Consider the following 27455-nt stretch of genomic DNA (forward strand, 5'->3'; position numbering starts at 1 on the left):
AACTATCTAAACAAATGGAAAAAATAAGTTGTAAAAGTAATGACTTTGCTAACTCATAACTAAACTAAATGTTAATGTTAAAAACCTAACTGTAGTCTCACCACACGGGAGGCTGAAATAGGAAATCCAAGATAAGCTCAAGGCTAACCGGGTCTACACTGAGAGTTTGAGGCCAGCCTGGATACATACCAAGCTCTAGGACTAAGACATGCTCTAGAATAGATAAATACTAAAAGCTTTTAAAAAAAATACAAATACTAGGTTCTTACAGAATATTTATATTATAATGTTAAGGATTTTTTTAGATTTATTTATTTTATGTGTATGAGTGTTTTGCCTGCATACAAGTACACCATGTGTGTGCCTACTGCCCAAGAAAGTCAGAAGAGGGCATCAGATTCTCTAGAACTGAAATTACAGACGGTTGTGAGCAGCCATGTAGGTGTTGGGAATCAAACTTAGATCCTCTGCAACATCAACAAGGGCTCTTACCCACGGAGCCAACTCTGCAGCCCATATTGTTTTAGACATCACTCTGGTGCTGGTCCGAGACAGGACTCATGTGACCCTTAAACTCACTAGTCAGCTAAGACAACCTTGTCTTCCCATCCCCACTTCCAGAGTGCTAGGATTACAGACTGGATCACTATTCCCAGTTTTGTCTTATGACATCTCCATACAAAAGAATACTGTTTGGTTATTATTAACAACATTATGTACTGAATTATAATAATCTAAGTTTCTGATGTAATTAATGGGGAGATACAAAGGGATTTTGCATCAAAGTCTATAGGCTCCCTCTATTAATTAATCAAGCCTCTGAACAGGTTGTGGTACCTTTCAAAACTGACTAGGACAAGAAGTTTAAGAGGTAATGAGGGTATTTTATCAAAGTATTTGGACGCAGACTTACCATGACCATTTTCCTTTGTTCAAACAGCTTCTGTAACTGGTAAGACTTCTCCTCTGCTTTAATGTAACCTTTCTTCACATCATCAACAGCCTATCACAAAGCAAAGGCCGAGAAAGAAAATTATGCAGGTGCATTTTCAGAAAAGCTTGCATTCACCTGGAGCCCCCCATCATCGCTGCAGAGTGAATGCCATCACACAGGTGTATTTACTAGAGTAACTAGTATTTAAGGAGGGTGCATGTGAGAACTCTCTTGTCAAGAGCAAACTTAAACACATTATCTATTAAAGGTAACAATGACACAACCAAGTGCAAGTGTGCAATGTGCAGTCAGAAGAGAAGCAGCTGTAACCATGGTTACGGGGAAGCCAGAGGCAGGCACCCCTGGGCGCGCTGAGTAAGAAAGTGTCTCCAGATGAAGTCAGGAACAGAAATAGGTGTGGCCTAAATACATTTAGGAAATAGACCTGCTGAACTTAAGGCAATGGAGCTAAAATAAGCATGTTTGTTCTCTCTCTCCAAATAGGTGCACGCACATATGTGTACAGATATATTTGCATACATATAGAGATAGATATGGATCTGTACATGTGCATACACACAGAAATGAGGAAGGAATAGAATAATAGCGGCAATCAAGGATGTTGTAACAATAAGATAAAAATCATTTCTAATAGTTTTACTTCTTTTTTTTTTTGAGAAAGTTTCTCACTCAGGCCTGTTTGGAGATCACCATGTAGACTAGACTGGTCTTTAACTCATATTTCTCCTGCCTCAGACCTGAGTTCTGGGAATACAGATGTGTGTCACCACACCTGGCTTACCAGAATCTCTGAAAAGAGAATGAGTTCAGATTGAAGTCAAGAAACTGGATCAACTCCGGGTTCTATTCCCAGCTGTTGTGGAACATTACTTTAACTGTGGAAGGATGTGTTACATTTGTTTATGTTACAAAATAATACTTTACCTATGTAAAAGTCTTTGCACTCGTTTATGCTGCATTTATTTAACTATGTAAAGATGTGTTACATTTGTTTAATTATGTAAAGATGTGTTGCCAGTTCACCTTGCCTAATTAGTCTAATAAATAGCCAAATGGCCAATAGCTAAGCAGGAGAGAGACAGGTGGGGCTGGCAGGCAGAAAGAATAAGTAGGAGGATTCTAGGCGGGAGGAGAGAGAAGAGAGAATGAGGGAGAGAAAAGGGGAGATGCCCCTGGACAGCCAGTCAGGCACCTGCCAGTCAATCAGACACAGAGGAAGCAGGAAAGTAGGGCATACAGAATGAAAGAAAGGTAAGAGCCTCGAGGCAAAACACAGATGAAAACAGGTTAAATTAAGTTGTAAGCGCTAGTGGGACAAATGTAAGCTAAGGCTGAGCATTCATAACTAGTAATATGTCTCTGTGTCTTTATTTGGGAGCTGGTTGGTGGCCCATTACACCCTGCCAATGTCCACTTCAAGGTCACTAAAGGCAAAGTAATGGTAGTTACCATAATGGGTAGCCCAGGCAAAGAAAGGTCCATAATGGTCCTGCAATGGTCAGCACAGGCACAATGGTTTTTATGGTGGCACGACTTGAATGGACTTTGGTACTAACTAATCAGCCATAGTGTTTCCAGACTTGAAATAGATAAGAAGCCTACTGCATTTTTGCTCAATTTATATAAGCAGAAAAATTCTCAAACAAATGTAAGAAAGGGTACATTGGCAGGAGGAAATCTCAGTCTGTGACCCAATACCGGACTTGAACCAGTTTGCAGACCCAGAACCCCTTGAATGAAGGGGTAGCCTGGTTCCCTTGAGGAAGGAACTTGATAAAATACCTTAAAGGTTTACAGTTAGCCATTCTCCAGTCCTTCTCCAGACAGACATAAGATCTTTTACAAGGGTAACTGTACACTGGGAGAAAGGGAACATTCGGATATTCCAGGCTCTATTAGATCCTCGTTCTAAATGAACACTGATTCCTGGAGATAACAAGAACACTGTAGCCCTCCAGTTAAAGTAGGGGCTTATGGAGGTCAGGTAATTAATAGAGTTTTGGCTAAAGTCCAACTCACAGTGGGTTCAGTAGGTTTCAGAACTCAGTCTGTGGTTATTTCTTCAGTTCTATATTGTATAATTGGGATAGATGGAAGTTGGCAGAATTCCCCATTGCTTCCCTGACCTGTGGAGTAAGGGCTATTATGGTTGGAAAGGCCAAATGAAAGTCTCTGAAATTGCCTACCAGGGAAATGGTGAGCCCAAACCAGTACTAAGTACCAGGAGGAATTGCAGAAATTTGTGCCACCATCCAGGACTTGAAAGTTGTAGGGGAGGTGGTTTCCGCATCTCATTCAGAAGGCAGGTGGATGACGGAGAATGGCAGTTGACTATGCCAACTCAAGCAAACGTGACTCTGCCTGCAGCAGCTGTACCAGATGTGGTGTCCTTACTTAAACAGATTAACACATCTTCTGGCACATGGTATGCAGCTACTGATCTAGCAAATGCCATACGGACCACCAGAAGTTCTTTGCTTTCAGTTTCACCTCAAAGGTATCTTCACTATCCAGTCCTATGTCATAACTTAGGTTTGACAAGATCTTGATCATCTGTCTCTTCCACAAAATATCACATTGGTGGGCTGGAGATATGGCTCAGTGGTTAAGAGTAGTGGCTGTTCTTCTAGAGGTCCTGAGTTCAATTCCCAGTACTCACATCTGGTGTCCCCTTCTGGCCTGCAGGCCATACGTGTGGGCAGAGAAGTAAATAAATCAGCTGGGTGGTGCTGCTGCACCCTTTTAATCCCAGCACTTGAAAGACAGAGACAGGTGAATCTCTGTGAGTTTAAGGCCAGCCTGGGTCTACAAGAGCTAGTTCCAGGACAGCCAGGACTGTTACAAACAGAAACCCTGTCTCGAAAAACTTAAAAAAAAAAAATGTGGATGCATATGTGTCTGGGAGAGGGAGGGGGAGATATGCACATGGGTGCAGGTGTTTAAAGAGGCCAATGGTGTCAGATTCCCTGAAGCTGGAATTATAGGTGGTTGTGAGCTACCTGACAAGGGTTCTGGGAATCAAACTCAGGTCCTCTGGAAGAACAGTACATGCTTTTAACTACTGAGCCATCTCTTCAGTCCCCATCTGGTTGGTTTTTTTGAGACAGGATTTTATTATTTAGCCTTGGCTGGCCTGGAACTCACTATGTGTACCAGGCTGTCCTGGAATTCTTTCTTTTTAAAAATATTCATTTATTTATTATGCATACAATATTCTGTCTGCGTCTATGCCTGCAGGCCAGAAGAGGGCACCAGACCTCATTACAGATGGTTGTGAGCCACCACGTGGTTGCTGGGATTTGAACTCAGGACCTTCGGAAGAGTAGGCAATGCTCTTAATCGATTACAGATGGTTGTGAGCCACCATGTGGTTGCTGGGATTTGAACTCAGGACCTTCGGAAGAGTAGGCAATGCTCTTAATCGCAGAGCCATCTCTCCAGCCCCTGTCCTGGAATTCTGAGACCTGCCTTTGCCTCCAGAGTGCTAGGATTAGTTTTATGCCACCATGCCCAGCTATGCTCTGCCCTTTCTTTTATTAAAAATAGATTTCTTTAGTTGGGTGGTGGTAGCACACACCTTTAATTCCAGGCTCCAAAGCTACATAGAGAAACCCTGTCTTGAAAAACAAAAACAAATAAACAAAATAAAGATTTTTTTTCTCACATAATATATCCTGACTACAGTTTCCCCTCCCTCTATTCCTCCCCTTCCCTCCCCTCTGGATCCACTCCCTTTCTGTCTCTCATTAGAAAAGAAACAGGCTTCTAAGGGATACTAATAAATTATGTAAGAAAAACAAAAACTGCTAATACATCGGAATTGGTAAAAACAAACAGAAGGAAAAAAGCCCAAAAAACCTGTTGATACATTCAGGAATCCCATAAAAACACTAAACTGGAAGCCATAATACACACAGAGGACCTGGTGCAGACCCGAGCAGGCCCTGTGTATGCTACCTCAGTCTGTGAGTTCATATGCATGTTCACCTTTTTAATGTCAGTGTTAAGGATTAGAGCTCAGGTCTTTATGACTCAAGAGCCACTGCTCTTACACACCAGCCATTTCCCAGGCCCTGAATGTCCTTAGAGGGGCTGTGCTAATTTTCCCTTGTCTATCTTTGAGTTGGCTATAAAGAGACCCTCTGAAGGTCCTAGGGAGAGAGTTCAGGTAAACTGTTTGCTGTGTGAGCATAGAAACCATACAAATAAATAGCTTCATGCAGGACTGGAGAGATGGCTCACTGTTTAGGAGCACTTGCTACTCTTACAGAGGAGCCATATTTGGTTCCCAGCACCCAAATGGTAACATAACTATCTGTAACATTAAAGCCAGGCGGTGGTGGCGCATGCCTTTAATCCCAGCACTTGGGAGGCAGAGGCAGGTGGATCTCTGTGAGTTTGAGGCCAGCCTGGTCTACAAGAGCTAGTTCCAGGACAGTGTCCAAAGCTACAGAAAAGTCTGGTCTCAAAAAAACAAAACAAAACAAACAAACAACAACAACAAAAACTATCTGTAACATCCAGAGAATCTGAAGTCCTCTTTTTGTTTACTTGGGTACCAGGCAAGAATATGGTACACATACATACATACAGGCAGACCACTCATAAACACTACAAAAGGGGGGTGGGGGGAAGCCAGGCGTAGCACATGCGCGTAATCCCAGTGCTAGGGAGGCAGTGGCCCCACCTCAAAACTAAAGTAGATAATTCCAAAAGAACACTACCCAAAGTTGACTTCTGGCCTCCACACACACAGGCTCATACGGTTACCCACACTACCACTCTCTACAGAGGAATACGTACCCAAATGAAACAAAACCCTCTCATGACAAGATCCCTATTCATGAAGGGCATCCTGGACCCTATGAAAAAGGAATGCTGTACAGAGGCCAAGCTGGGTATCACCATTCCACCTAACAGCATTAAACCAAACCTGTTATGTCCAATCATATTTTAATACGGTTGCTTATATTTCAGTCATACTCACATATTAAGTCTCTACACACACATGCACACGCGAAGGGAGATGGCACAGTGGGTAAGTACTTGCTCTACAAGCATGAGGGCCTAGTTTGAATCTGCAGTGCCCATGTTAAAAAAAAAGCTAGGCTATGTATGCCTGTAATCCAAGCATCAACGGGAGGAGCCAGATCCCAAGAGATCATTGGCAAGTCAACCTAGCCTAACTGGTGAGCTTCTGTTTCAGTGAAAGATCCTATTTCACTGGGGAAGGATTGTCGAGGGGGGGGGGGGGGTTGGAGGGATAGGGGAGTAGGGGTGGTGCACGCCTTTAATCCCAGCACTCAGGAGGCAGAGGCAGGTGGATCTCTGTGAGTTCGAGGCCAGCCTGGTCGACAAGAGCTAGTTCCAGGACAGGCTCCAAAGCTACAGAGAAACCCTGTCTCAAAAAACCAAAGAAAGAAAAAGAAAAACAAAAAGAAGAAGCCTGTCTCAAGACAACAACACAGAGAATGACATAGGAAGGAACTTGTGTGCTGCCTTGGCCTCAGCATATTTGTGTACGGGCATTTGAACCACAGTATCTGTACCACATTTGAGTGTATGTATCACGTACCTCTCTCTCTCACACACACACAGACCCAAAAGATGGAGCTCTGGATTACTTAACATGACCAGTTTGCAGGACAGGGAACATGAGAATTCATCCATCTGCCAGGAGGGCATCCATCTGCCAGGAGGGCAGTGTACTTCCAGCTCTCCCAAGATGGAAGTTCCTATGCTCTAGACCATTTTAGGCTATTTTTTTTTTTTTTTTTTTCCAAAACAGGTCTCTGTAGCTTTTGAGTCTGTCCTGGAACTAGCTCTTGTAGACAAGGCTGGCCTTGAACTCACAGAGATCTGCCTGCCTCTGCCTCCCAAGTGCTGGGATTAAAGGTGTGCGCCACCACCGCCCGGCCTTATGTTCTTCAAAATATCCTCTGTAAATACAGTAGTTATTTGTATTTGTAATATATGTAGTATTTGTAATACTAAGTTATTTGAGGTCTGGGAGCAGTTTAAGCAAATTGTTCAAAGCAGAAGCAGTGTGTGTGGTGGGGGAGGGGTCATGGGAACCTCAATTTGTAGCCAGGGGTTGAGTAATTTCAGAGCGCTTGTAACGAGGTCTAAAATGGGGGCTGTTTAAGAACTTTAGATTTGATATTTTCAGGAAGACAGTGTCAGAACTAAATTAGACTTAATGATGCCTGGGGTGGTATCCACTGAAGAATCACACACTTGCTGGTGGGGAGAAATCACTATACCCTCTAACACCACAGAAGTCTTTTGTGCTGACTATATGAGAATACAGAAGAAAAAAAAAACCCAGATATTTTGCTTTTCCCAGACACATAGCATATATAATACTGCTTTAAAAACCCTGAACTCATCTTATTGATTAAAAACTGTGAACTTTTTAAACACTCTGGCACAGCTCTAGCCTTTATCTCCTATGAAACAAGATACACTGTATTTTAAATGTTACTCAGACTCAAGGATTCACGCTGAACTGTCAAATTACCAGCTATCTACCAACAGACAAAGGAGGAAGCCTTATTTACCCACCTGATGAAAGAAGTATGTAACAGCAAGGTCATTGTCATTTAAGAGGACCTCTTCCTCTGTGGTAAAGAGCCACTTGCGGACAGTCAGGCAGGTGCCGGGCACCGCTGACGTGTAATTCTGGACGTAGAGTTTATGAGGAAATTCATTAGGTGCCAGCTTACGTACTGAAGAAGACAAAATAAAGCAAGCTCAAGTAGAGAGATATTTAGGAGCTTCCCAAGTAGAGCTGTACAAGGCAGACTAACATAGTAGCTGCCATTATTTTCAGCGTCAGCTCAAACTCATCAAGAAACTCTACCTCAGGAACACATAACTGCATATCCAGCCAAATCTACCCTTCCTAACTAAGACTCTGGCCAGTGAAGCAAATGATTGAAATCTATTGCTTGAATGACAAGTCTTCCAGCTAACATGATTGCAATGGACGCCAACTCCAAATTCAGTTAAAATGCTTGATCTATGAACTGCTCAGTTACAAACATCAAAGTGGACATGCTAAGTCCACCAAACGTCTTCAGAGCAGCCTCTCCTCTTACCTAGTTATTGGGCATCTGGATTCTCTCCAATGGCCATTCTCAATGTACTGCATTTATTTATGCAGAAAGGAAAAGTACTTCTTTCTCATCCACTCCCAAGCCTCAAGGCATTTACACAGTCTAGCCATCCTCTGAGTAGCATCTGAAGAGCCTGGCTCCCCTCACCCCCCGAGTGGGACCACGGGTGGCGTGTTCCACCACCCTCAGTTTACTACTCCTAATCCCTACACTTGCTTGCTAAGTCCTTTCTTGGCTTTCTAACACTGAAAAAGACGGTTCTTGTTCTATTTCTCCTTTATAGAGAGTGAGGTTAAAGCTTAGAAAGGATAAAATTAGAATCTAAGCATACTGATATCTTACCAATTCTTTTTATCTGTGTATTAGGCCACTGAGAGTTAGTAAGAAAAATATTAAGAAGATGGCTGCTCCCTTGGAATCAAAGTTGCTGTCTACTGACAAAAGAAGATGCTGGATGGACAGTGATCAGAAATCCTTTGCAAGATCTGCTGAGTCTGCTTGCTGAAGGCAAGCTATGAGTCCTAAAGCTCTTCTTTGGCAAAGCAGTTTCTGTCCACGAGTATTAGAATAAAATACCCCCAAACAAAATATAGTAACAGCCATTAGCACTTACCAAAGGAATGATTGATCACTTCAAATAAGGCAAAGTAATTCACTGTTGTACTGTCCATGCCAACCTTTGCTGCAATAGCCTGAAGTTTAAACATGAGAGAGTTGTTTCAGAAAAAGTAAGTTCAGACAATGCTATGGGGCAGGTATAAGCATGAGAAGGGGAAAGGGAAACACTCTGCATCCTGGCTTCATAAAAACTACATGGCCCTCAGCTCTCCTTAAGCTGCTCATGGATACATACATGTGAACCCAAATATAGCTGTCCTCTGTGAACATCTCCCAACACAAGCTGACAATATTTTGTCTGTGGTGCCAATGTTCTTTTTTCAAATATGAATTAATCGCACAAAGGTATTTTTTGAACTTCTTTTTACTAATGTGTATGTATGTGTGTCTGTGTGAATGAATGCCACATATATTAGGATGCCCACAGAAACCAGAAAAGACAATGGATAGCTTAGAACTGAGTTATCTCTTAAGTCCCAACATGGGTGTTTTATATCACTTAAAAAGAGTATACTTGCCAGGCGGTGATGGCGCACGCCTTTAATCCCAGCACTCGGGAGGCAGAGGCAGGCGGATCTCTGTGAGTTCGAGACCAGCCTGGTCTACAAGAGCTAGTTCCAGGACAGGCTCCAAAACCACAGAGAAAACCCTGTCTCGAAAAACAAAACAAAACAAAAAAAAAAACAAAAAAAAAAAAGAAAGCCGGGCGGTGGTGGCGCACGCCTTTAATCCCAGCACTTGGGAGGCAGAGGCAGGTGGATCTCTGTGAGTTCGAGACCAGCCTGGTCTACAAGAGCTAGTTCCAGGACAGGCTCCAAAACCACAGAGAAACCCTGTCTCGAAAAACCAAAAAAAAAAAAAAAAAAAAAAGTATACTTGCCGGGCAGTGGTGGCGCAGGCCTCTAATCCCAGCACGTGGGAGGCAGAGGCAGGCGGATCTCTTTGAGTTCAAGGCCAGCTAGTTCCAGGACAGGCTCCAAAGCTACAGAGAAACCCTGTCTCGAAAAAACAAAAACAAAAAAAGTATACTTGATAAGACAGATCATAAAATGAAAGCAATTTTAAAAAAAATATTTAAAATATTTACTGTTTGTGTGTGTGTATGTGTCTCTGTGTATGGGGATGAGGGAGATGAGCCATGTTGGAGGTCAGAGAATCAGTTCTAAGGATTAGACTCAGACTGTGAGGCTTAGAGGAAAAAGATTTTCCCCACTGAGTCATCTCACCACACTGGATACCTAGGTTCACAGACTGAGCTTACTTTACTATACACACAAGATCTCAACCTTTGATTAATTATTTTTATTTTATTTTATGTGTATGAGTGTTTTGCCTGCATGTGTATCTGTGTGACTGGTGCCCATGGAAGCCAGAAGATGTAGATCCACAAAGAATGTAGTGACGGGCGGTTAACAGCAGCCATGTGGATGATGGGAATCAAACCTGGGCCCTCTGGATGAGCAGCAAGTGCTGGCTCCTAGGCCATCTCTCCGGATCTGCCAACCTCTGACTCTTACTTGTTTGTTTTGGAGACAGGATCTACAATGGCCTTGAACTCCTAGATTCAAGGGATTCTCCTGCCTCAGTCTCCTAAGTACTTGGATCTATATATGTGTATTTCTGTGCTTAATTCTTGGGCTTAAAGCATTGTCAATTCTATTTAGAATTCACAAATTATTTCTATTTTTTAGATGATCTATGTTATAAACTGGGGACACCTCTCTTTCCTAAGAATTACAGTCCCCAATATCCATGAAAGTAAGAAAACGTTGACAAGCAGCATATTCACAAGAACCAATCCTCTCTAAAAACTAAGAGCCTAACATGACAAATGAGAAGCTGAAAGATTTCATGTGCAAATAAATCACAGTGAAATTACATATATGTAACACAAAAAAAGCACACAGCAGAAAACAGTAGTAACAAAATCAGGTTTTAAGAGCATTTCCCATATAGGCAAGGTGTTCACAAAACAGCTAGAAGATGTTGGAAGACTGAACCAAATAAAACTGTATCTCAGCTGGGCGGTGGTGGCGCATGCCTTTAATCCCAGCACTTGGGAGGCAGAGGCAGGCGGATCTCTGGGAGTTCGAGGCCAGCCTGGTCTACAAGAGCTAGTTCCGGGACGAGCACCAAAGCTACAGAGAAACCCTGTCTTGAAAAACAAAAAACAAAAAACAACAACAACAAAAAAGACTGTATCTCTTCTTCCTATATCTGCTCACACACCCAGACTAGCTTCATCTGATATTGTGTAGGAACCAGAAATTACAGGTATTCAAAATCAACCTTCTATACTGCATTGATCAAAACTAGAATACTCTCAACTAGGGTTTACAAAATGGCTTCTATCTACAAGATTCAGTATGACGGAGAAGGGAGAGTATTAAAAAATACCCTAGGGGCTGGAGAGATGGCTCAGTGGTTAAGAGCATTGATTGCCTGCTTTTCCAAAGGTCCTGAGTTCAATTCCCAGCAACCACATGGTGGCTCACAACCATCTGTAATGAGGTCTGGTGCCCTCTTCTGGCCTGCAGACATACACACAGACAGAATATTGTATACATAATAAATAAATAAATAAATATTTTTTAAAAAGCCAAGAAAATCATTTTAAAAAAATAAAAAATAAAAAAATAAAAAATACCCTGGGGGTCCAGGCTGGAGAGATGGCCCAGCAGGTAAGAACACTTGCTGCACTTATAAAGAAGACATGAGGCCGGGCGGTGGTGGCGCACGCCTTTAATCCCAGCACTTGGGAGGCAGAGGCAGGCGGATCTCTGTGAGTTCGAGGCCAGCCTGGTCTACAAGAGCTAGTTCCAGGCCAGGCACCAAAGCTACAGAGAAACCCTGTCTTAAAAAACCTAAAAAAAACAAAAACAAAAACAAAAAAACAAAAGAAGACATGAGTTTCGTTGCCAGCATCCACAGTGGAATTCCAGTTCCAGGGTACCCAATGCTCTCTGCTGGCCTTTCCAGATAACCACACACAATATTTACATATATTCACAGATATACAAACATATAAAAATTAAACAACAAAATACCCTAAGTTTTTCTAAAGTAACACTGAAAAAAGTAGAGAACAAGCCAGGTGGTGGCGCACACCTTTAATCCCAGTATGCAGGAAACAGAGGCAGGTGGGTCTCTGTGAGTTCGAGGCCAGCCTGATCTACATAGTGAGTTCCAGGACAGTCAAGGCTGTTCCACAGAGAAACCCTGTCTTGAAAAACCAAAAAAGAAAAAGAAAAAAAAGGTAAAAACAAACTTTTTTCAGTTATTCCAGTACTATAAAATTTCAAAGATGGCTGGAGTCCTACAGTCAATTGCTAAGGTATATTGCAGTAGATTAAATGAAGGATAGATTTTTTTGTTTCATAAAAGGAATGCTTTGTATAATTACTGATAACCAGAAATCTGTCTGTCTCTCTGAAAATCTTGATCAAGTTCAGGCAAATAAATGGGCCTGCAAGCAGTGCTGACACCTGACACCCAGACTGTGATCTTGACTGCATTTCTCACTGGAGAACCAAGACTGGTAGAGCAAGGCAGGACATGTCTACATAAGAGACCAAGATACCTTGTTTTAATGAAATGCCGCATAAGCTAATGGATGGTACCAAAAGTACATAGGAACAGACATGAAGGAACTTCCTTTGGTCAAACATGCAATCATTTGAGCATTGAAGAAATAGTAACATGCTTTTTATTAAATCACATTTAATTAGAAATTTACCTGTAATTAAAAATAAACTATTAACAATTGTTGCACCGGACAACACTGGAAACAACTAAGGCATCAATTCTTTACTTTGAAAATTGTTAATAAAGGAAAGAATTAAATTTCTAACATTTCGCTCCCACAAACAGCCTTTCAGACTCAATTAATAGCCTTAATTGATAAGGAAAAGTTATTTACAGAAGAATTCTAGTTATATGAAAAAAATGAAGGAACTGAAAACCAGCACTAAGCAACTTTTGTGGAATTATTGATTAAGGCAACGATTATCAATGGACAATAGAAACTTTGCAGTGAAAAGTCTAGGTAAACTCTCAAGTTACTGACTATGCACGTTAACGCTGAATGGACAACTGGAGACCGAGAGTGCCTACCGAGAGGCAACACACTGTATTACTACAGCCTAATTATTATTATTATTTTTTTTTTTGGGGGGTTTTCGAGACAGGGTTTCTCTGTGGCTTTGGAGCCTGTCCTGGAACTAGCTCTTGTAGACCAGGCTGGTCTCGAACTCACAGAGATCCGCCTGCCTCTGCCTCCCAAGTGCTGGGATTAAAGGCGTGCACCACCACCGCCCGGCAATTATTTTATACATAGATAGTATTTAAAAACAAAACTTAAATATAATCAAACCTCTAGAGTAAATTTCTATTTATAGAAAATACAGGGAACTGTAAGGACATGGTAAATGACCTACAAGGAAACAAGCAAATAAATTCAAAATGACCCAACCTCTGTGAACACACAAAAGCAGGAAAGGGAGACTGCTTTATATTGAGTCAAAATTAAGACCAAATGTGATAAAAAGGACCTGTTTTCAACCAGATTTTTTTTATTTTGCATGATATTCCATCATTTATTTCACTTTTTTCTTTTTTTTTATTGATATCTATTGAGCTCTACATTTTTCTCTGCTCCCTTCTCTGCCTCTCCCCTCCCCCTTTCAATCCTCCCCCCAAGGTCCCCATGCTCCCAATTTACTCAGGAGATCTTGTCTTTTCCTACTTTCTACTTCCCATGTAGATTAGATCTATGTAAGTCTCTCTTAGTGTCCGCATTGTTGTCTAAGTTCTCTAGGATTGTGGTTTGTAAGCTGGCTTTCTTTGTTTTATGTTTAAAAACCACCTATGAGTGAGTACATGTGATACTTGTCTTTCTGTGTCTGGGTTACCTCACTCAAAATAATGTTTTCTAGCTCCATCCATTTTTCTGCAAAATTCAAGATGTCATTATTTTTTTCTGCTGTGTAATACTCCATGATGGAAATGTACCACATTTTCCTTATCCATTCTTCGGTTGAGGGGCATTTAGGTTGTTTCCAGCTTCGACAAACAAAGCTGCTATGAACATAGTTGAGCACATGTCCTTGTGACACGATTGAGCATCCTTTGGATATATACCCAAAAGTGGTATTACTGGGTCTTGAGGAAGGTTGTTTCCTAATTTTCTGAGAAATCGCCACACTGACATCTAAAGGGGTTGTACCAGCTTGCATTCCCACCAGCAATGCAGAAGTGTTCCCTTTTCCCCACAACCTCTCCAGCATAAGTTGTCATCAGTGTTTTTTATCTTGGCCATTCTTACAGGTGTAAGATGGAATCTCTAAGTTGTTTTGATTTGCATTTCTCTGATGACTAAGGATGCTGAACATTTCCATAAGTGTCTTTCAGCCATTTTAGATTCCTCTGTTGAGAGTTCTCTGTTTAGGTCTGTAATCCATTTTTTTAAATTGGATTATTTGATCTTTTGGTGTCCAATTTCTCGAGTTCTTTCTATATTTTGGAGATCAGATCTCTGTCTGATGTGGGGTTAGTGAAGATCTTTTCCCATTCTGTAGGCTGTCGTTCTGTCTTGTTGACCGTGTCCTTTGCTTTACAGAAGCTTCTCAGTTTCAGGGGGTCCCATTTATTAATTGTTTCTCTCAGTGTCTGTGCTGATGGGGTTATGTTTAGGAAGCGGTTCCCTGTGCCAATGCGTTTAAATGTACTTCCCACTTTGTTTTCTATGAGGTTCAGTGTGGCTGGCTTTATATTGAGGTCTTTGATCTATTTTGACTTGAGTTTTGTGCATGGTGATAGATATGGGTCTATTTTCATTCTTCTACATGTTGATATCCAGTTATGCCAGCACCACTTGTTAAATATGCTTTCTTTTTTTCCATTTGATATTTTTTGCTTCTTTATCAAAGATCAGGTGTTCGAAGATGTGTGGATTGATATCCGGGTCTTCTGTTCGGTTCCACTGGTCCTCCTGTATGTTCTTATGCCAATACCAGGCTGTTTTCAATACTGTAGCTCTGTAGTAGAGTTTGAAGTCAGGGATTGTGATGCCTCCAGACTATCCTGGGTTTTTTTGCTTTTCCAAATAAAGTTGAGTACCGTTCATTCGAGGTCTTTGAAGAATTTTCCTGGGATTTTGATGGGCTTTCAACTAGATTTTTAACAAACCAACTATAAAAAATTTATTTGTTAATTATACAGTGTTCAGTCTGCATGCCAGAAAAGGGAACTAGATCAAATTACAGATGGTTTTGAGCCACCATATGCTTGCTGGGAATTGAACTCAGGACCTCTGGAAGAGCAGTTTGTGCTCTTAACCTCTGAGTCATCTCTCCAGCCCCAGCCTACAGCACTTGGTATTCCCAGGTGGTCTCTCATCCAAGTACTAACCAGGCCCGACTGCTTAGCTTCCGAGATCAGACGAGATTGGGCACATTCAGGGTCGTATAGCCGTAGACAAAATTTATTTTGACAATTGAAAAATTCTAACTATAGAGTTAAGTAATAGTAAGAAATGGTGCCCTTTTTATTTTTTTAATAATTTATTTTATTTAATTTTACGTGCACTGGTATTTGCCTGCACCTATCTCTATGTGAGAGTGGCAGATCTTGGAGTTATAGACAGCTGTGAGCTGCCATGTGGGTGCTGGGAACTGATCCCAAGTCCTCTGGAAGAACAGTCAGTGCTCTTAACCACTGAGCCATCTCTCCAGCCCCATGGTGCCCTTTTTGAAATCTGATAATGGCATTGGTTATGTATAAAGAATGTGCATGTTTTAGATGTATGCTGGGGTAGACACAGGTCTGTATGGATTTTGCCAAAAAAAAAAAAGAAGAAGAAGAAGAAGAAGAAGAAGAAGAAGAAGAAGAAGAAGAAGAAGAAGAAGAAGAAGAAGAAGAAGAAGAAGAAGAAGAAAGAAAGAGAAGGAAGAAGGAGAAGGAGAAGACCTTCAGAGGAAAGGGAAAGGGGTACATGGTGTAAATGTGGCAAGATCTTGATGTTGATAATTACTAAACATAACTGATGAAGAACAGGAGAGTAGTTCAGTGGGAGAATACTTGCCCAAGGCCCTAACACCATAAAAAGAAGCGTATGGAGAAATGTATGATATATTAAACAAGTGTTTTGCAAGGCTGGAAAGATGGCTCTGTGGGTAAAGGAGTAGTCGCTGTGCAAGTGTGAGAAGCACAGTTCAGTCTCTCACACCCATAGGAATGCAGGGGCTACTTTTAACCACGTCCCTAGGAGGCGGAGACAAGGAATTCCAAAATCAAGTTGGCTAGAAAAACTTGCTAAATCATTTAGCAAGAGACCCTGCCTAGTCTGTAAAATAGGGGCAACCTAAGAAGGTACCTCTGGCTTCCACAAGCATACATACATGTACATTACAACATACATATGCACCTCTACAAGCACATGCATGAGCATATAACACACGCATACAAGCTTTGAGGGGACTAGGGAGATGGCTTCGTGGGTAAGAGCACTTGCTGGACAAGCATGAGGGTCTGAGTCTGAATCCCTAGCACTCACATAAAAGGGTGAGATGACCTATATGCACTCAAGATTGTAACCCAGCATCATCAGGGGTGAAGTCAGGAGGGCTGCTTGAGCTTGCTGGTCAACAGCCTAGAGATTCTGTCTCAAAGGAATAAGACAGAGAGTGATTCCTAATATTTAGGAAGAAAACAATGTCAACCTCTGATCTCCACAAGTACAAGAATGCACAAGTCGACACGTGCACAAACACACATGCATACATGCAAACCTGCTCATTAACCTGAACATACTACACACGTACACATTTTTCTTTTAATTTCTGTTTTCTGGAGACAGGGTTTCTCAGTACAGCTCTAGCTATCCTGGAACTTGCTCTGTAGACCAGGCTAGCCTCAAATTCAAGAGATCTGCCTGCCTCTGCCTCCTGAGTGCTGGGATTAAAGGTGTGTGCGACCACTGCCTGGCTACATACAACATTTTTTTTCTTTTTTTCTTTTCTTTTTTTTTTTTTTTCAGGTTTTTCAAGACCAGGTTTCTCTGTAGCTTTGGAGCCTGTCCTGGAACTAGTTCTTGTAGACCAGGTTGGTCTCGAACTCACAGAGACCTGCCTGCCTCTGCTTCCCAAGTGCTGGGACTAAAGGCGTGTGCCGCCACCACCTAGCACACACAGCATTTTTTTTTTTTTTTTTTGGTTTTTCGAGACAGGGTTTCTCTGTGGTTTTGGAGCCTGTCCTGGAACTAGTTCTAGTAGACCAGGCTGGTCTCGAACTCACAGAGATCCGCCTGCCTCTGCCTCCCAAGTGCTGGGATTAAAGGCGTGCGCCACCACCACCCGGCGCACACACAGCATTTTTAAAAAAGGATTGTTTTGTTTTTACAACAACAGAGAATTATAACCACTGCACTCTGGGATATTTATTGTACCCTTTTTTTTTTTAAATACAGGTTTTGTTATAGTCCTGGCTACCCTAGTACTTGCAACATTCTTGCCTTAGCCTCCCAAGTGCTAGGATTACAAGCATGCATCAATACACCCAGCTCTCATATACCTTTCTTTTAAGAAGGGCAAAAATACTTCACATTAGCAATATGAATTAGCAAGTATACCCTGAACATTTTGTACATATTAACTCATTTAATTTTTTACTCATCGACACATCTTCCAATGTCAAGCCGACTTGCTCAGGTTTAACTTACCTGGTACACTTGGTCTGTAGTGCTGTTCTTTTTAACTCTGACGGTGACTGTTGTTCCATCCGGTAAAGCTACTCTCAGCTCTACATCAGACACACCATTGTAATTCTAAAGGAAAAGAAAACATTTGCAGCCCAGTAAATTTTCACTCCTTGCTACAATGCTAGCAAAACAATAATCTAATGTAAGAAATAGGAAATAAATTCTATTAAAATGAGGAAAAATAAAGTCTTAAAAGTTAATATATTTACAACTCATACAGCTAACTTTAGGTACATAAGTTTAACTCATGTTCCCATTTCAAAACAGAATACTGTTGAGAAAATCTAGATGGAGTCCAGATGAGATTTTGGGTCACTCTTTGTCACTCCATTCAGAACCCACAGAGGAGAGAAACAGACAGACGCAGTCTCAACACCTGTTGAGTAACTAGGCAGTAGATCTGCTTAAGGGATATGCTGGTATCCTTTCTGAACCTTGATAAAGAGGAAAAATGGATGAGACTTAGGGATCTAAACTAGTGTCATGCCCAATTTTCTAGCAAAGACTATACAATTCTTATTTTACTTAATTAAAAACAAACAGAGTTGGGGATATGGCTCAGTACAAGAATGCTTGCCTACAATGCTTAGGGCTCTAGTACCACACACACACATACAAAAAACCTCATGGCTTTTGATAATGACACATTTTTCTTTTTTGTATTTTTTAGATTAATTTTATGTGTATGGTGTTGCCTACATGTATGTGTGTGCACCACGTGCATGTCCAGTGCTTACAGAGATCAGGAAGATCTTTGCATCCTCTGGAACCAGAGGACAGATTAGCTGGGAGCCACCATTCAGTTGCTGGTAACTGAAACCACGCTCTCTGCAAGAGCAACAAAGGCTCCTAACTGCTAACCATTTCTCTAGCCTCAATATATTTTTCTAATACAGTTTGTCTTTCTGTTTTGCTTTTTTAAAATAGTTCTGCCTTGTAGCCCAGACTCACCATGAACTCAAAGCCATCTTCCTGCCTTGGTCTCTAGAATGCTGGGATTTTATAGACATGATCTTGTCATTTTTTCCTCTTCTCATATATATATATATATATATATGTCTGTTTATTTTTATTTTATGTGCATTGGTGTTTTGCCATGGATATCCAGTCCCCTGGAACTGGAGTTACACAGTCACGAGCTGCCATGTAGGTGCTGGGAATTGAACTCTTCAGAAAGAGCAGTCAGTACTTTCAACCGCCAAGCCTTCTCTCCAGCCCGAAATTGTTTAATTTTTATTACTGAGAAATAACCACCTAGGAATAAGTTCATTTTCATTGACCATTAAAAAAATTACTATTCTTTGTCTAAAAGTACACTAAACACTACAATAGCTTCCTCCTTACCCACAGGGCTATGTTTCAAGATCCACAATGGATGCCAGGAACTGTGGTTGGTACTGAAACACACAATTATCATGCACTGTAGCTGTAACTTTTATAGCTTAAGGTGCTCCAGCAAACCAGCATAAATTTACTTTTTTTTTCAATTTAACTTTATTTTACGTACATTGACATGAAGATGTCAGATCCCAGATCCCAGGGAACTGGAGTTACAGACAGTTGTGAGCTGAAATATGGGTGCTGAGAATTGAACCCAGGTCCTCTGGAAGAGCAGCCAGTGCTCTTAACCACTGAGCCATCTCTCCAGCCCCAAATTTACTTTTTATTGTCCATAATTTCACAGATAGAAGGGACAATCCTACTACAGACCCTGGCAATATTACCAGGATTCTTTTTCTTACTGTTGTGAGGGAAGTACTCTATGGCTTCCTTTGGGTCTATGTGATTGCTAACCTTATTCTCAGGCATTGAGGGCATCATTAAGGATTATTTGAATGTAGCAAGCACTGTGTGTGATACTAGAGCAGGCACTCTGATAACTGACCAGACTACTAGGTGACTATCAGGAAGGTGGTCTATGTGGAGTAGATATACTGGACAGCACAGATGACATAAAGTTTTATCATGGTACTCAGAATGCCACACAATTTGAAGCTTACAAAGTGTTTATTTCTGGAATATTGTATTTAATATTTTTAGACTATGGCTGACCACAGATAACAAATTAAACCATGGACAAGGGGAGGATACTATTATTCTTTATACCCTTATTCTATAAGAAGCCTATAATCTAGTCAGAAAAACCAGATACGTACACATTAAATAACTGATGGACAACACATTAGTATTACATATTCATCCCTCTATCCAATTAACACTTATTAAGCACCTCCAACATGCGTTATACTGTGGTAAGGCACTGGGGATATAAAGATAATCAAGATTTAGCTCTTACCTACTGGTAGCTCACACACTCTTGTAAGCTAAAAATATAAAGTGACAAACTGATTATATGTATAAAAATTAGAAAATGAAATGGCAATAACATGATGACTGAGTGGTATTAACTGTAGAAGTTCTTGGTAGGATGAAAAATTGATGACTTGTGTTATCGGAGAAAAAAGACTTCAAAGACAAGTCTGGAAAACGGCAGGCTAGAAACTGCCTCTGCAGAGCACAGTGAATGAGGAAAGTCAGAGTAACAAAGAACAGACTCCATTCCACAGACAGACAGAGCAGCTCATGGGTGGTGCAAACAACTGAAAAGGATGGAGACCCAGCAGGGAAGTCAGGGAGGAGTGACTTTGATCTGCTCTAAAGAATTAGCAGTACACAGTGAGGAAAGGTGGAAGAGGACATAAACTCTAGGGAATGCCATGGATTAAAGAAATAAAAAGTACTCCAGAGCAATGAGAGGGTCAGTAGGTTTGCTCAGCTGATAAAGGCACTTGCCACCACACCTGATGACCTTGAGAAGTTCAGTACCCAAAACCCACATGACTGGAAGAAAGAATTAATGGCTCCCCAAGGTGTCTACCATGTTGTATGTGCCACACTGCATGTACAGGCATATACACACAATAAATGAACAAATGTTAAAAGCGTATTTCATAGGTTTCATAGCATCATAAAGGAAAAAGTACCAAAGTACTGGAATAACAATGTATCAGACAGGGGTATGGATGAGATGGGGGAGGGGGGCAGATCACAATGGGCCTTGTGAGTGTCTTGTAGGAGTTCAAACTAAATCCTGAAAACTGTGGGAAAGTTTTAAACTTGGAATTAGCTAGTGTAGCCAGGTTGGCCTCAAACTCAGAGATTCACCTGTCTCTGCCTCCTAAGTGCTGGATTAAAGGCATACACCACCACCTGGCTCAAGTTTCAAACTTTTAAGTAGGAAAGTGGTGCAAAATAGAGTAGTCCTCTAGAAACTTAGCTGTGAACAAAGAAAAATGGTTACTACAAAGAATAAAATTTCGTTTTTTTCTTTAACATGAAAGAGCCAAGCTTTTATTCAGGGGGCAGAGAAGCAGGGACGGAGTAACGGAGGGGAGGGGAGAAGATAGGAGAGGAGGGGAGAAAAGAGAGGAGCATTTTCTCACAGCAGCAGAATTATGGCAGTGAATTCTCAATTAGTTCTGCCACACACACCATTAAAACAGTTCCCCACCATAAGAGACCTAAACCCAGTGCCTTGGGAGCTTTGGAATCAGCAGGCCACTATGTCACTTCTACATAACCTTACAGCATTCTAAAGGAAGCAAATCATCATATTTGATATTTGTTGATGCATCAGTGTCCACCAGACAACAAAGAAATAATCAAAACATTATCTCAGAAATACAGAAAGAAACTTAAATCTCAAGAAGAAATAATTTACTAACATAACATGCAGGTCCAGAATAACCACTGTGGCTGCCATTTGTCATCAGATGAAAAAAATTACCTTTAAAATAACTTCAAAAACAGCAAACAAAGAGAGAAACAGACAGGTAGGCATGCAGAGGAACAGTACAGTGAAAAGAAGCAAGCATCTTCTAGCTCCAACTGAGAGGAAAACAGAAGACTCACAGGAAAATGGGTAGAGCTGGAGACCTTCCTGTTTAAAGTCAACCAGACTCAGAAGACAAGCACTGCATGCTCTCTCTCATAGCATAACATTTGTGCAGGACATGGACGTAGAGGAAAGAGGAAGGGGAAGAAAAGAGAACAATGCACTGGGGAAAAAAGACTGTGTCACATTTTTCTCTCATCTGCAGACTCAAATACATAAATATAAATGAAAAACAAAGGCAGAAGGGGGACTATCTGGAGGAGGAAAAGACAAGGAAACACAATGAAGGTGAACCTGGACAGAATACAAAGGTGTGTGCGTGTGCATCTACACATATATATGTGTGTAATTGAAAATACCATGATGAAATTTATTATTTTATAGAATAACTAAAAAAAAACAATTAAAACAAAAAGAAGAGAAGGTAAACCTGGCTCTAGGTCTTAAATGGTAGATATATATGAAAAAGAAATGGAAGAAATACAGCTGTTTAGAGAGTCAATTACAACTTACCCCACAAACAGTATCTACATTTCTGCCCTCGAGGAGCTAAGCAGAAAATTATTAGTGCAGTGGATGTTCACCTACCTCATCAGATTCTGACAGGAACTCCTGCATGATGTCGCTCTCACCAATGACTCGGATTGAACACACTGAAGAAAACAAAAACAGTATCTAGCATCAGGCCCGAAATCAAGAATATTATATAGAGGTTTACATTTAAATTGTCAGAGCTAAGCATGGTTACACACATCTACAATTCTAGTACTTGGGAGGCTGAAGCAAAAGGTTCATTGCAAGTTTAAGGTCGACTGAACCACAGCAAGACCTTGTATCAAAAAGTATACAGAAAAATGTTTACATCATCGATAACAGGCAACTATAACCTAGTATATGTATACTTAGCATATGTAACCCTAAGGCATGACAAACAATTTGCCTAAATGATATAAAACAGTACAATAAAAGGAAATATAAAGATGTAGTTTGCTAAAAATGTTAAATACAAAAAAACATAGCACATTTAAATCTTAAGTCCTGTGGGATCAATTATCAAGTCAGAACATAGGGAAAAAGGCAATGGAAGAAAGAAAAAGATCAGGTAAGAATAAACCAAATATCAAATTGAAATGCAAAGGAAAAACATTTAATTGTCCAAGTCAGAGAACATCTAACATCACTTTGGAAACGGGACAGGTAAACCAAGGACTTGAGCACAGCAAAGCACCTAACTTCACCTACAAAGTGATCTAAGGAAGACAGACAGAAAGACAGAGAGGAACACAGAGCAAGACAATGGGGAGAGGAAGTAAGAAGAAAGGAAGGAAGGAGAGAAGCAGGTAATAAGTAACTAGTTGTCTAATCAAAGAAAGGTACCCACCACCCCAGGATGATGAAGGAAGGTACCCACCACCCCAGGATGATGAATGAAGGAAGGTACCCACCACCCCAGGATGATGAATGAAGAAAGGTACCCACCACCCCAGGATGATGAAGAAGAAAGGTACCCACCACCCCAGGATGATGAAGGAAGGTACCCACCACCCCAGGATGATGAAGAAGAAAGGTACCCACCACCCCAGGATGATGAAGGAAGAAAGGTACCCACCACCCCAGGATGATGAAGAAGAAAGGTACCCACCACCCCAGGATGATGAAGGAAGGAAGGTACCCAACACCCCAGGAAGATAAACAACACTGAGAACTTTATGGCACAGTACCCTCTCTAATGTGCCCATGGCGTGTTCAGAGGCCAGGCTACTGTAGGAAAACATCACTTCAATGTGGGAAATAGTTCCTCAGGAATAAGGTTCACTGTCAGAGTTAATTTTGTCAGGGTGTTCTGTTTTGTTTTAATTCCAAACTGAATTAGGTCAGTTAGTCTTTACACATTATTCCTTCAAACTAATATTCTAAAGAACCCACTGCACAATGTGGTGGTCTGAATGAGAATGGCCCCCATAGGCTCATGCATTCGAATGCTACATTCTCAGTTGTTGGAACTGTTTGGTGGAAACTGGGAAGAGTGGCCTTGCTGGAGGAAGTGTCACACTGGGGATGGGCTTTGAGGTTTCTATAGCTTATGCCTCTCTTGTGGATGAAATGTAAGCTCTCAACTATGGCTCTGACTCCAGTGCCATGCCTGACAGCCTGTTTGCCTGATACTATGCTCCGGCCATGATGACGGCCGTGGCTTACCTTCTGATACGGTAAGCAAACCCCCAATTCAATGCTTTCTTCTATAAGCTGTCTTGGTCACAGTGTCTTCTCAAAGCAGCAGAACGGTGACTAAGACACACAGCTAGCAATAATAATCAGCTGTGACAAAACAGCCAAGCGAGTCTCTTCTCATGACCACGAGATTATCTTACTCAGATCTGTGTCGTTTCTTTGCCTTTCTAGAAAAACACAGATTCTAGTACCTACATCCACACAAACCCACATTATCATTTGTTGTAATAGGAGCGGTAGGGCTCCGTCCCTGGCACCCAGCCGCCCGCATGGCTTTACCAGAAATAATTACACGGAAACTGTATTCTTTTAAACACTGCCTGGCCCATTAGTTCCAGCCTCTTATTGGCTAGCTCTTACATTTTGATCTAACCCATTTCTAATATTCTGTGTAGCACCACGAGCTGGCTTACCAGGAAAGATCTTAACCTGCGTCTGTCTGGAGCGAGAGAATCATGGCGACTCACTGACTCAGCTTCTTTCTCCCAGAATTTTGTTCTGTTTACTCCACCCACCTAAGGGTTGGCCTATCAAATGGGTCTAGGCAGTTTCTTTATTAATTAACCAATGAAAGCAACAGATTAATACAAGACCCACCTCCATCAACCATTTCAAAGTTTCATTAATTCTACCTATAGGCTGCTGAGAACAAGGAGAGTTTAGATGGCCAACAGCTGAGTAAACCTTTACAGCTATAAAATGAATTTTTATATACAACAGTGCTATGAGCCAAGAATCAATCATCAATGCAGCATAATATGTATTTATAGGTAAATATAACCCTTTAAATAAAAGCCCATCAAGGACTACCAAAAGCATTCATTTCTGTTAGGAAGTCTCTGCAAGCTAACGAAACAGAGCACTGTTGCCATAGAGCACATTCTGGCCTTCAGAGCCTAGGTCATCTACTACTTCTCATCTGAAACATAGCTTCCTCACACTACTGGTTTTCATGAAACACAGGTGTGCAATTTAGGGACCAGAAGTAATGCCCACTTTACTTTAGCATAGTAAAGTTTAATGGACTAGTTTACTTTTTTTTTTTTTGGTCTTTTGGTTCTTTGAAATAGGATTTCACTGTGTAGCCCTGGCTGTCCTGGAACTCATTCTGTAGACCAGGCTGGCCTCGAACTCACAGAGATCCACCTGCCTCTGCCTCCCGAGTGCTAGGATTAAAGGCGTGTGCTATCCCCTTCCCCTTTGAAACATTTTTAAAACTTACATTTATTTATTTGGGTGGGGCACACACCTACCACTGCAAAGGAGTGACGGGTCAGAGGAGGACGACCTGTGTGAACTGGTTCTCTCCTTCTACCACATGGGTCTTGGAGACTGAACTCAGGTCATTAGATTTGATGACAAGTGCCCTTACCTACAAGAAATCAAGTCTGGCTTACCCTTCTCTAGATATTCTTCCAGTCCGCGACGCCGGGCATCGAGCTGTTGCTCTGATAATGAGAATGGCCACTTTCCTGGGAGTCGAGGAAATGTAAAGTTGGCAAACTCCCTTTTCAGGTTTTGGTGCAGGATGGCAAATTCCCGGTACCGTTTAGAACACAGCTGCCGCCCTGCCATGTAAACGTTGTACACCTGATGAGACAGAAGAACAAGAAAGTCACAGTCATCTACAGTCACGTGGGTCCCAGGCAAAGTCATCAGGTTTTCAAGCTAGGTGGCCTTTACCTGCTTGGCCATCTCACCAATCATGGTCCTTTCTGTTTTATTTCTTCTCTCACAGATGGCACTTGGGTTGTCTGAAAGTTTAGCTAGCAATGTGAACAATACTACTATAAATGTCTATATACAAGTCTCCTGTTGTACACACAGAAATGGGAACTAAACCAAGGCTTCAAAGATATGTACATTTAACCTAAGGAGACAGTGTCCAACTAAGCCGCAGGATTTTTAACAACTTACACTCCTTTCCTTAGCATCTAGGGAAAAAATCCTTTTAAGGGCTGGGAAGGAAGTATAATTTGTAGAATGCTTGCTGAATGCAGGAATCCTGAGTTCCTAGCAGGAGGAGACCAGCACCAGAGAAACCAGGCACTGTGGAGCATAATATAATCCCAATACTCAGGAGGTAGACAGAAGTTCAGGGTCACCCTCAGCTATACAGCAAATTCAAGGCCAGTCTGAGATATGCGAAAAGAAATGTATTTCTGCCAATGGAAAGAATATGAAAAAACTTCAGAATGATCCTAATTTATTTTTCCCCAGTTACTAGCCAGGATAGTCTGTCAACATGACACACAAGTTTATCACTTACTAAGGCCTTTCTTCATCATTTCCAAAATCTCATATTAATATCAGCATCGCAATCTGAAAAGTCCAACTTTTCAAAGTTCACAGTTGGCCAGGCACACTTTTTTCAGCACTCAAAAGCCAGAGGCAGTCTGGTTTGCAGAGGGAGTTCCAGGACAGCCAGGGCTACACAGAGAAGCCGTGTCTCAGGAATAAAACATAAAAAAGTACTACAGTCTTTAAGAATTCAGTCTCTTTAAAACATCCAAAGTGTCTTTCAACATTTGAAATGTCTCTATGTTGAGCATTTCTTCCTATATTCATTGTTAGAGTATCCTTTTTTGGTAAAATACCAGTTCTTGTGGCTCACCTACTGTTACCTTAAATTTGTGTGCATTTCTCATGGATTGGTAGGACTCCTGGAGTCCTTTGTTTTGAGATGTTTCTTTGCTTCACTATGTTGCCCAGTTGGCCCCAAACTCCTGAGCTCAAGTGATTCTCCTGCTAGCACCAAAGGAACAAGCCACCACTCCAAGCTCTGGATGGTTTTTCCACTGGGATTTTTGTTGGGTTGTTTTTGAGACAAGGACTCAATGTGTAGCACAGGCTGAACTCAAACTTGAGATTCTCTAGCCTCTGCCTCCCAAATGCAATTTGATCACAGGTGTGCACCACCGCGTCCAGCTGGTGTTGTTGTTCTTGCCGACCCTTTTCACATGTGCAGTGTGACTATCTTCTCCCATTTCTCATAATTTTTGAATAATAAAAGCTCTTAATTGTATTTATTTATTTGGTTTTGGGGTGTCTTTGTTTTGTGATGGTCTCCCTATGTAGCTAGCTGAAGCTGGCTCTCAGCTCCGGATCCTACCGTTTCTACTTCTCTGGGCTAGGCCACCAGACTTGGCCCAGATAGCAACCCTTTCTTTCTTGGTATCAGTTCCACCAAGAACAGCAAAAAGCTCTAAAGTCTAAGAGTATAGGTTTTTTTTTGTTTTGTTTTTGTTTTTTTTTTGGTTTTTCGAGACAGGGTTTCTCTGTGGCTTTTTTTTTTTTTTTTTTTTTTTGGAGCCTGTCCTGGAACTAGCTCTGTAGACCAGGCTGGTCTCGAACTCACAGAGATCCACCTGCCTCTGCCTCCCAAGTGCTGGGATTAAAGGCGTGCGCCACCAACGCCCGGCCTAAGAGTATAGTTTATTCTTCTTCTTTATAGAGAACACTTTTGTGCCTAAACAAACTTTTTTCTACCCACAGATTCAAACCTTAAGTAGAGTGTGGTAATGTATGCACTCAAGAAACAGAGGCAGGGGGATCACTGCAAATTTAATCAAGGCCACCCGATCTACACAGCAAATTCATGGCCAGTCTGGTCTAACACCAGGCAAGTCCAGTCCAAGGCCAATTTGGTCTACAGGGCAAGAGCAAGGTCAGTCTGGTCTACACAGCAAGGTCAAGGACAGCCAAGAATGCTAGTAAGAACCCATATCTACAAAGTGGGGGAAAGATCTAAAAACTATTTGCCAATATTTACTACTAAGAACGTGTAATTTTTTCTATAATATGGAGTTCTACTGGCAATTTTTTTCATTGTCTTCTTTTTTAACTTTTGATATTTCTTTTGAAGTCAGAAATATTCATATT

At 41.3% G+C, this 27455-nt stretch overlaps 1 protein-coding gene and 1 pseudogene across 2 annotated transcripts in view; both read right to left on the reverse strand.

The window, feature by feature from the left end:
* The window catches only part of Snx27 (sorting nexin 27), a 97600-nt gene that overhangs the window by 14073 nt on the left and 56072 nt on the right, over window positions 1-27455 (reverse strand). For both annotated transcript variants that reach the window (XM_057793434.1, XM_057793435.1), the window contains exons 3-8: window positions 24971-25163; window positions 21930-21994; window positions 17408-17512; window positions 8687-8765; window positions 7520-7683; window positions 914-1003 (exon numbers count right to left, since the gene is read on the reverse strand). In XM_057793434.1, coding sequence (XP_057649417.1) covers window positions 914-1003; window positions 7520-7683; window positions 8687-8765; window positions 17408-17512; window positions 21930-21994; window positions 24971-25163 — 696 coding nt within the window. The remainder of the gene's footprint in view (window positions 1-913; window positions 1004-7519; window positions 7684-8686; window positions 8766-17407; window positions 17513-21929; window positions 21995-24970; window positions 25164-27455) is intronic.
* On the reverse strand, window positions 15051-15167 carry LOC130890280 (5S ribosomal RNA; annotated as a pseudogene).

Source organism: Chionomys nivalis, chromosome 18 (assembly GCF_950005125.1).
Source record: "Chionomys nivalis chromosome 18, mChiNiv1.1, whole genome shotgun sequence".
Lineage (NCBI taxonomy): Eukaryota > Metazoa > Chordata > Mammalia > Rodentia > Cricetidae > Chionomys > Chionomys nivalis.